The sequence below is a fragment of the Lates calcarifer genome, linkage group LG4 (genome assembly GCF_001640805.2).
Source record: "Lates calcarifer isolate ASB-BC8 linkage group LG4, TLL_Latcal_v3, whole genome shotgun sequence".
In the NCBI taxonomy this organism is placed as follows: Eukaryota; Metazoa; Chordata; class Actinopteri; family Centropomidae; genus Lates; species Lates calcarifer.
Window position 1 is genome coordinate 10449578 of NC_066836.1, and position 10131 is coordinate 10459708.

General features: G+C 40.3%; 1 protein-coding gene across 2 annotated transcripts; it reads left to right on the plus strand.

The window, feature by feature from the left end:
* The first annotated feature begins 289 nt into the window (after window positions 1-289).
* On the plus strand, window positions 290-2787 carry snai2 (snail family zinc finger 2). Of its 2 annotated transcripts, none has more exons than XM_018676428.2 (3): window positions 290-562; window positions 798-1319; window positions 1803-2787. In XM_018676428.2, the coding sequence occupies exons 1-3, from the start codon at window positions 505-507 to the stop codon at window positions 1982-1984; spliced, it is 762 nt and encodes a 253-aa protein (XP_018531944.1). In that variant the 5' UTR covers window positions 290-504; the 3' UTR covers window positions 1985-2787. The 2 variants fall into 2 exon arrangements, with proteins under 2 accessions (XP_018531944.1, XP_018531943.1); XM_018676427.2 differs by having other exon boundaries at window positions 326-583.
* Window positions 2788-10131: the final 7344 nt, after the last annotated feature.

Sequence of the window (10131 nt, forward strand, 5' to 3'; positions counted from 1 at the left end):
TTCTGTGGATGCAGGAAAAAGCTCTGTGCATTTTGGAAAATTTACTGGTGCTGCTCTTATAGTGTCTCTGGGTTAAAAAAAAAAAAAAAACAGAGTCAACTGTAAGACGCCATGGAGCCTACACTTGCATCCCCCAAACTCTTACAAGTGTAGCACAAAGCACCTGTCTTACCGGGGTGAACTGCACTAACCCACCCCCTCGGGGAGGTTATGAGCTCCTATAGGCTACAAGCGCATTTTAAAGGCACCGTAGTAAACGCGTGATTTAATTGGTTTGAGCTCCCAGTATATGTAAATAGAAGCGCATGGCTCCTCCCATGCACCTGATAGGGAGTATTTACAGCTCTTTACAGCTACTGACTGCACTGTTTCCAAGAGCGCAGCGCTGCATCATGACACTCCACTGGACTTAAGCAATAAGGATTTCCGTCTTTCACGCACTATAACTGAAATTCACCGCTGTATTTTCCAAAGTTTGCCAAAGTTGTCCGCTTGTTTTCCAAGATGCCACGCTCTTTTCTGGTCAAGAAACACATAAACTCCGCAAAGAAGCCAAATTATAGTGAGTTGGAAAGCCCAACAGGTAAAGTTTTTCAAAGTAAAAGAAGTTTGTAAAGTTGTAAAAGTTGTTTCTTTACGTGAAACCAAGTCGATAGATCGTGGTTTTACTTTGAAGAAGTTGACCTTTTTTTGTTGTTGTTCACTTGTTGGCCTACTTGTGAAATCTGTGCTCTTCACTCAAGCGATGACAGTCGCCATCCGATCACTTAACTCATTTGAACTTTCTTTACTTTCAGTGTTCATCACGCCGCACATCTACAAGGGCCTTCCCCTGCCTGTCATCCCCCAGCCGGAGATCCTGAGCCCGGCAGCCTACAGCCCCATCACAGTGTGGACTACCAGCAACTTGCCGCTCTCTCCGCTCCCCAGTGACCTCTCCCCCATCTCCGGATACCCCTCGTCGCTCTCCGACACCTCCTCAAAAGACCACAGCGGTTCCGAAAGCCCGAGGAGCGATGAAGACGAGCAGATGCTGCCCAAGCTGACGGACCCTCACGGAGTGGAGGCAGAGAAATTCCAATGTAGTTTGTGTAGCAAGTCCTACTCCACGTACTCTGGACTGCTCAAGCATAAACAGCTGCACTGCGACGCCCAAACGAGGAAATCCTTCAGCTGTAAATACTGCGAGAAGGAGTATGTTAGCCTCGGAGCTCTCAAAATGCACATCAGGACTCACACCTTGCCTTGCGTTTGCAAAATATGCGGGAAAGCTTTCTCCAGACCGTGGCTGCTCCAAGGACACATCAGGACGCACACCGGTGAGTGGCTGTGGAGGAGGAGGAGGGGGAATTGGGAGTTGGGAATGAGAGAGGGGCCTCCTGTGTGGAGAGGCAGTTTAGCTGTTGTGGGCTTTTATACAGGCACAGATTCAACATGGTGCATAATTTAGTAGCCTTTACAGCCACAATAGACCCTGTTTCAAAGCTTAGAAGGGTTTTATAGTGAGGGTCAACAAGTTGCTGCTGTGAAAAGTAAGATGTTCAACTCTCAGGGTGTTATTTCTTCCTGAAGGTTTACTTTAGGTGGTGTTGAAAAGAAAAACATTGCCTTTGTTTGACAAATGTTACAGTCAGTCAGCAGCAGAGTATACCCAGCAGAGAGCCCTCCTCTCAAAAAGTGTGCTGCAGCCAGCTTGTAACAGTAATAACAGGCCAAGATGCCTCTGTGACTACACATTTGGATTGAGATATATCTGTGTGTAATCACTAACTGTGTCTTCCTTCTTGTCCCCCCCCTGACAGGAGAGAAGCCTTTCTCCTGCCCTCACTGCAACAGGGCGTTCGCAGACAGGTCCAACCTCAGGGCGCACCTACAGACCCATTCGGATGTGAAAAAATACCAATGCAAGAACTGCTCCAAAACCTTCTCCAGGATGTCTCTTCTGCACAAGCATGAGGAATCTGGTTGTTGTGTAGCACACTGAACTGGGATACTTTTCCACCACCAGAGTAAAAAAAAAAAGAAAAGAAAAGAAAAACCCTCTGTTGCTTCTTTATTTTTTCCAAGCCCAGGAAGAATGTCAGGGAATCACACCAAGAGGGGGTTTGTTCCCTAATATGCAGAGTTTTTTTTTGTTGTTACTACAACTGGTCGATTTCATTTCAGAGTGAGCTCTGTGCTCACGTGCTTCTCGTTTCAAGCAGTGTTTCTGTGATTGCAATCAGTGTCGAGCTTTGTCAAACCATGTACTCACCTACCTGTGCTATTCATGCACTTTTCTGCATGTCTAGAATATTTTTATATGCCTTCACAATGTTATCTTCAGTGTTTGTACCAATGTCTCTCAATGGCTGTTATGCAGTCCTCCACTTTTCTTTTCTTTTTTTTTTGTTTGGTTTTTTTATGCAAACCACACGAAACGATACCAAAAGGCGCATTATGAATGACAGTATAAATATAACCAGAGGAATACTGAAGCCATTGTTACTTAGGGAACAAGTGCAAACTTAGTTTTTAGGGCGAAATTATTATAACTTTTGCACAGTCATTAGAAACAGTTTGCCAGCACTCCAATAGCAATACAATTTTTCTCAAGTGCCTCAATTGTACTTGGCAATAATATGTATTTTTCAACAACAGTTTCCTTTTATATTTTTATATATTGAATGTAAGCGTGACTGAGATGATTGTATATTGACAGTGAAAACTGTGATGCTGAATGATTTTTGATATTTTCATATTTCATGACACTTTTGAAAAATAAAGTTTCATGACATTTTGTATAAATTTTTTTGGCATCTTTCAAGTCAAGCCTGTTTTTCATCTGTGAAGCCTTCGTGTCTGTTCGGTGTGTGAGCAGCTCTTTCAGCAGGGCTCAGCAGGATTCGCTGATTGTCACAAGCTTCAAACAGAATAACTCACATTAAAAAAAAAAAAGAAAAAAGTAAATGATACCTAATCCAGCTTGCACCATCTCATGTTATGGAGATGTTTTAAAAAAAAAAAAAATGAGGAGAGAGGTGACTCAGCTCTGAATCAGGCCTGAACCTGTTCCCTGTGAACCTGTCCAGACATCAAACAATCTTGAAATTTAACACATACTAGCTATATTGATCTGCACTCACTTGCTAGACCCTTTGAGGGCACATGACTCTTTCCTTACCCAAGTGTGTGTGCGCGTAAAGTTTAAGTGCGATGGCGTAGCTCTTATCAAAAGTCATCCTAATTTTGAAACTAATCAAACCAACTTGAGGAAAATGTTGTTCTTCTTCTTTAAAAGTCTTCCTGCTCAATCACAACAATCACTGCAGGGGCACAGGGCACTCAGATATCAAGATTTTAATATGTTTTCACAAAAAGCTCAAATTTGCATTTGCTTTGACAACCTCCTTGAATTCTGGGATGCTTGCCATCACGGATTAAATAAGACTTCCTCGGGCTACATTTTGTTGTCTTTTACCATATGCTGTCTACTTGCAGAAGATAGAGATTAGAGTGCCAAAAAAAGTGCAACGCTTTAAGGGATACAGTCAAAGTTGAACTCTCTTTCTAACAAACCCCAGTGTGTTCCCATATGCCCTAATGCCCGCAAAAGCTGCTGACCTGAAAGATGTGATCTGACAAACAGACACTTGTTTTGCTGGCTGCGAGGGGCTGAACTCCCCTGTAGGTAGACTCTCCTCGCTGTGAGTCACTGTCAAGCTATTCCAGGTGCTCCACCGCCAGCTCTTTGGTTCGGGCCAGGTGGCTCCGGGGCTCTTCAACCTCGCCGAAAAGCAGGTGCAAGCGGGGAGGATACAAACCGCAGCCACGGGTCCTCTGATACTGTATAAAACCTCTGCCATGACCTAATGTGGAAACGTTACAAGCAGCAGGTCCTATTATTCAGATCATTTGCCTCATAAAAGCAAAGTAGCATCAAGAGGGCACTCTAAACTCCAACACTGCTGAGATACCGAGCCTGTTTGTCCTCACTATTATTTGGAGAATCTAATATCTTTCCGTTCCATAGACAACACTTTATCGTACTGGTGTCAGAGAGGAGGGGAGAAACATGAGTGCATAATGCCAATTAGCTTCATCATCTTGCAAGATTTCCCTTTTACAACAACAATTAACTGCATGACTGATTTCTCAGATAACAACAATGTGTTAAATGCTTTCCCCTCCAACATGAATATTTGATTTAGCCATTGTGATGATAAGAGTAGGAGAAGGGGAGGAGAAGGAGCAGGGACTCTTTTGTTTTAAAGCATATGGCTATTAGAGGATGTGTTAAAGAATGTGAGATCAAATATTTGTTAGGTGTGGGGACTGTTAATAGTCACACTGTGGTGTTTATCCATAGATGCCAAATGCAGGTAAGATTCCCTGTGGATGCCTCTGCAATTAGATTTTTTTTAAAAAGCTCTCACTGAAATATTGTGAAGATAAGGTTAAATGTGAGTTATTCTTCCCAAAGAGTCAACAAGAATGAGTATATTTGAAGCCCGAATTAAGTCATGTATCACATTCTATGCAAATAAAAAATGATTTTGGCACAGTCTTTTTTGCTTTAGCTGTCTATTCATTTCATTTGGCTGTGAAATATTGTGAAGATGAGGTGAAATTTTCTTAGTTTTTTACCAAATCCCAACACATCTGAAGCCCAAATTAAGTGATTTACTCAATTCACTGCAAATTAGGGACACAAGCACCAACTCATTTTACTATTGATGAATATGCGGATTATTTTTCTCAAGTAATTGGTTAATTTGTGAATGTCAGAAAATTGTGAAAAATGCCTGTAATCATTTCCCCTTAGCCCGAGGCGATGCATTCAAATTGCTTGTTTTATTGGATCATCAATCCAAAACACAAACATATTCAGTTTGTTCTCATATCTGACAAGAAAAAGATCAAATCCTCACATTGGAAACTGAAGAACGTTTGGTATTTTTGCTTGAAAAATGACTAAAATGATTCATCCATTGTCAAAACAGTCGTTAGTCAGCTTTCTGCCAATTATGTAATTGGTTCATTGACTAATCTTGCAGCTCTAGTGCAAAGAAAACATGATTTTTCCACCGTCCTCTTAATTTCTAGCTGTCTAATCATTTAATGTGGCGGCCCATCTTTTTGATTTTTGACTATCATTAAAGCCTGGATTCTTAATACTCTTTATTTTATCATGTACATTATATCACATGTAAAATAAATGTCCCCACTCTGCACATATAAGTGCCGAGGGCCACATAAAAAAATCCAGAGCAGCCTGAGAGAACGGTGCGTAAGATGTAAAGCAGGGCAGGACTCTCAGAAACCTGCTGACTTTATGGTGAATCAGGGAGCGTGATTCCTTTATGGCCATCAAGTGGAACAAATAAAGTTAAGGGTGTCCTCTGAGGTCTGATTGTCCTAGCTGGGAAGTGATCCCCAGCCCTCCTCTCTAACCCCACCACATCAGAAAGGAGATGATTGTGTATTCCCCTTTACTCCGAGCGCCTGGAGGAATGTTTGCCTGTTTATTGAGCTCCTGCATCTTGTTAAAGACTATTCTCTTTCATTTCTCCTCAAGTGACTGGGTAGCTACTTAGAATGGTGCTGCTTTTCAGCTGGAGGTGCATATTCCCCAGATAATACTGTTTGCCTCTAATTGTGTAGCGTCCTTTGCATCGGCACTCTATTTGTTGATAAATTGGATTCATGCAGATCGAGCGAGTATAATTTAATCACCAGGGAAGATGAACTCTTTTGAAGTTTTGCTGTGTCTTATAGTCTTCTATAGTCCTATGTATTTATCTCATTAAAGTAAAGGGGTTAATGTGAATGGGGCAACAACAGTTGTTTAAAGACTTTAAAGAAATTGCATTATGGAGAAAAATAAGGACCTGGCTGCCTGTTTGATGCGTGGCAGGCTGCAGTTGTGTACCAGGGGATAGTGGCTGACCCTCCATGTAGGTCAGAAATGATTTTTGTTTCATGTGTCATTAAGAGCGCTGGAGTGAAGAATCCAGCAGAGACAGACGAGGCTGTGTTTTCTAGATAAATAGCTCTGTGGTCTCTTTTTGTTGCCTTCTTGTTCGAGCAGAGGTCAGCTGTCAAAGGATCCTGTGATCATATTTACTTGATTGTATTTCCTCCTTAATGTTCAACCCACTAAACCCCATGACCACAGCTGTAAAAGATCATCTTTGTAAACAACACGGTGCTTTGTGGCCACAGATGATTTGATGGATTGAAAAAGTTGCTCTTTTTATAAAAGCCTTTCACTCAACAGTCAAACTATGAACCTGTAACCCCTTATTTAGGAACTGCGCTTTTAGTGTTTCTATGTAAACAATCAACAAACAGTTTAACACAGACACATTATATTGTAGCTGTAAGCAGAGATAAGAATATTTTCAAGTGTTTGTTAATGTATTTGCAGAGAACAGGAACTACAGAGGCAGCGAAGTTGAGAAAAAAGTTTCACGTTTTTTGGTTAGCTGGGAAACTGTTTCAAGGAATTCAGGTAAGTTAAACGTGCTGTCATTTATAGTTTTAAGTATAACCTGTGAATGATTACTACATGTTCATAAGCTTATGATTAAAGTTTTAATGGGCACTGTAAGGATTTGTTCATGCATAAATGCATCAAAAAATATCAAAACATGTTATATTGTGTTATTAACCATTCATTAACTGTTCATATTCCTGCTGCAGATGGGAGGACTTGAAGTTGCTGATAGATACTAAATAAACACTTCTAATATAGTGTGTTACAGACAATGTGTTAAGTGTATATACACTGCTAATTATTTGAAAAAGGGAAGGTTAAAGTGTTGCTTGGCAAACCTGTGTGGACAGAATTCAACTTGGAAGCTTGATGATGATTTTTCAGAATTAAATATTCAATATAGACTGAAAATATACCAGATACCATATGTAAATTATGAAAATGTGACCATCATATAACCACATTATTTGCTGCTGCTGCTGACAAAGATGTCAGTTCATTTTGATTTGATCTCCTTTAATGTGCAGCCCTGCAGAGTTGAGTCCCTTCCCTCCACATCCTACAGGAATAGAGTCAATTCAGGTTAAAAAAAATTTGCAGACTTCTCTGCTGTATTTCAGGACGACGTGATGCTGTGCAACTCATCAGATTTATCAAATAATTCTTCTCTTTCAGAGGATGTCTGAACGGTTGTCAGTTTCACAAAGTGGTGCGGGAGACCTGTGGTTTGATGTGAGGCCGCTGTCACACTAAGTGGGGGGAACCTGCTTTTAATTTAAATAATGATGATGACATTCTTTGAAAAGCGGATGCAGCAAATTGCTCATTTTTAATCCTTTTAGACCTCAGAGCTGCCTTTGACACCGTTGATCATCCAATTTAAATTTCAATGCCACAAGCATGGTTCATCACTCTCCTCTCACACAGAAACTTTTATTTCACCAGTGGAAACTTGTCTTTTCTCATGGGCAAACATCATATCTGGAGCTCCTCAGGGCTCAGTTTTTGGGGCCAACTTTTTTTTCCATACAAGCTTTCGCTGTGAGCCATATAATTTGTAAACACAATCTTTCATTTTGTTGCTATGTTGTCAGAATTTTTAATTATGACCAAATAAGCTGCAGAGCCATCAGTATGGCAAATGTAAACATATAAATGGACAGTTTGAAGGTCAATTTGTGGCCTTGGAAACTAAAGTTTAAAAGTCATATCACATGATCTTCTTCAGATCAGATGAAGTTTGCTCTCTTTTACACAGACTTTGTTTAGGCTCTGTGGCTTAAAGATGAGACAATAACGCCTTTTCCACCTTTATACAGAACGTCTAGGCAGAATAACAGCGTTCCGTATAAAAGTGGCAGATGAAGAAGTAGTGCTGCACAGAGGGCGTATTCTAACCTCGTCTTGTGAACGCAACGATGGCTGAAGCTCTTGGTAAGTAAACAGCTGCTAATGCTAACGTTGCCTATGTATCAATAGCAAAAATTTACATATAGAGCCTTTAGTGACTATTTATTGATGTTAGCTTAAAGTTGAGATCGAAAGTCCATTGTTGACCATGGAAACAGTAGTTGACAAAACAGCCTTACCGCAAGGTTCATTTAATAGCTGTTCTGGAGAATCTGACTGTATCTTCTTCAGCAGATAGAGCTTCATTTTAATTTAAAACAATTTCAATGGGAACACTCATTTGTAGAAACAAAACTCAGTATAAACCAAGGTCATATCCATACTCAAACAGATTAAAAGACTAGCACAGATTAAAAGTTTTCTATCCTCTGTCGGCATGACCAACCACATGAAAAGTATCTATTCAAAAATCTCTTCAACAAAAGCTAAACTTGAAAAGACCGGGTTCATATTGTAGCGTCGACGGGGAAAAGTGAGCTTTTCCAAAACTTCTGAAGTTTTCTCTGAATCTCAGCCGGTGTTTGACATTGGAAACTTTTAGAAAAAATATTCAAAGTTAATTTATTTGGTAAAACAAAGTCAAATTGGATATTTTTTTCCATCTATATAGCACCAGAATTTGTGCGCCACCTGTTCTTTATCACTATAAATAGATTACATTGGAGGTATTTTGTTTTGCATTCACAACAAGAAGACAGTTTTGATCGTTATTTTCAGCAGCTGCATTTTCAAAAACATGAAATATTAATATTTCCCTCATTTAATAAGACAACACAAAACTTGGTATGCCTCTTTCAGGGGATGTTTTGACAGCTATCAGATGTTAGAAGCAAATTGATCCCACTGGAGCTTCACATATACCGTCTGTATTCAAACGGAATGGTAGGCTGTCAGTAATTGGTTATCATAATGAATTTTCGGCACCAATAGTTCCTTTGTCGTTTACCAAATAAGAAAAAAGGTCACAGTGTCAGTAAATGAGAGAGACATAAGAGGAAAAAGACAAATCTGGAGAACAATGGTGAGAATTTAGTGAAATAAAGTATACAAACAGGCGTCAGAACCTTTAAATAAGCAGAGTGGGTAAATATTTACTTTAATTACAGCACACATGGCTGTTTGTCCCCTGGGATCTTTAAGGTAACTCCATCCAGCTTGTGAGATCTACAGACTGGGCACTGCATCCCCCTCGTCTCGGCTTTTAGAGGTGATTATACAATTTCACAATCAACTCTGCTCTGAGCAACAAATTAACGGTGGGTAGGTCTAAGCCAATTGCATATTTACCAGCTGTTTGGGTCCAATAGTAACTGTGGCTGCGTTCATTCACATCCCGATAAGGAGGAGAAATTACAAAGCAAAATGCACCAGATTTAAAAGACCACATAACCATCACGGAAATGAGATTTACTTTCTAATTGTACAGCTGTGTCCCAAGTCATTTGTTCAGATTAATATCCTCATTGTGTTTACCTGTTGTGGGAAAGCATGGTGCATCTCAATGTATTGTTTTTGTCAATCCACTACATACGCTGAATATAAATGTTACAAAGCGCTTTTAATGACGTCCACTGATGAGGTGATGTGAGGTAAAGGCTATTATCCTTAATTGATTTCACTCCCTCAATCTATACTAATCACACAGGAAGAGACAGAGATAGAGAGGTGAGATGGAGATGGATTCACAAGACAATACAGAGACGTGGGTTGTGCAAAGAAGAAGTTGCAGGTAAATAGGAGGAAGACTGCTGCATGTTCATCAAGGTGCATTATTCTGATCACTGATTATCTCTGAGCAGCATCGGTAGTGCACAGCAGTGTATGCGACAGCGTGAGTGTGAGATGATCCCTGAGAGGCCAGCAGACCGAGCCAGTGACCTAATTATGATGAATCAGGGATGGGGGGGAAGCTGTCTGGCCACCAGCCGTTTCTAAGTGGTTTTACACTCCACAGCAACAGCATGAACAGCCTCAACAAAACAGCAAAACGCAACAGAGATGCTCTCAGAGCTACAGAGGCACTAGGTACGCCACTTACCACTTATTCCAGTTGTATGAGATGCAGATAGAACAAGAGAGACGACTGAAGGTTTTAAAAATGCAATGGATAAGATAGGATGTGATAGGATGTTTGTGGGTTACTTAAAGGAATAGTTTAACATTTATTTACTCTCCTGCTAAGAGTTAGATAATACAATCGATACCACTACTATGTCAGGCAAATATAAGGCATAGAGATGAGA

What these genes read in the sequence shown, in the direction of transcription:
- snai2 (XM_018676427.2), top strand. Translation starts at nt 505, where the DNA reads ATGCCACGCTCTTTTCTGGTCAAGAAACACATAAACTCCGCAAAGAAG. An exon ending in TGAGTTGGAAAGCCCAACAG is followed by an intron (nt 584 to 797) that starts GTAAAGTTTTTC and finishes CTTTACTTTCAG; the next exon opens with TGTTCATCACGCCGCACATC. An exon ending in ACACATCAGGACGCACACCG is followed by an intron (nt 1,320 to 1,802) that starts GTGAGTGGCTGT and finishes CCCCCCTGACAG; the next exon opens with GAGAGAAGCCTTTCTCCTGC.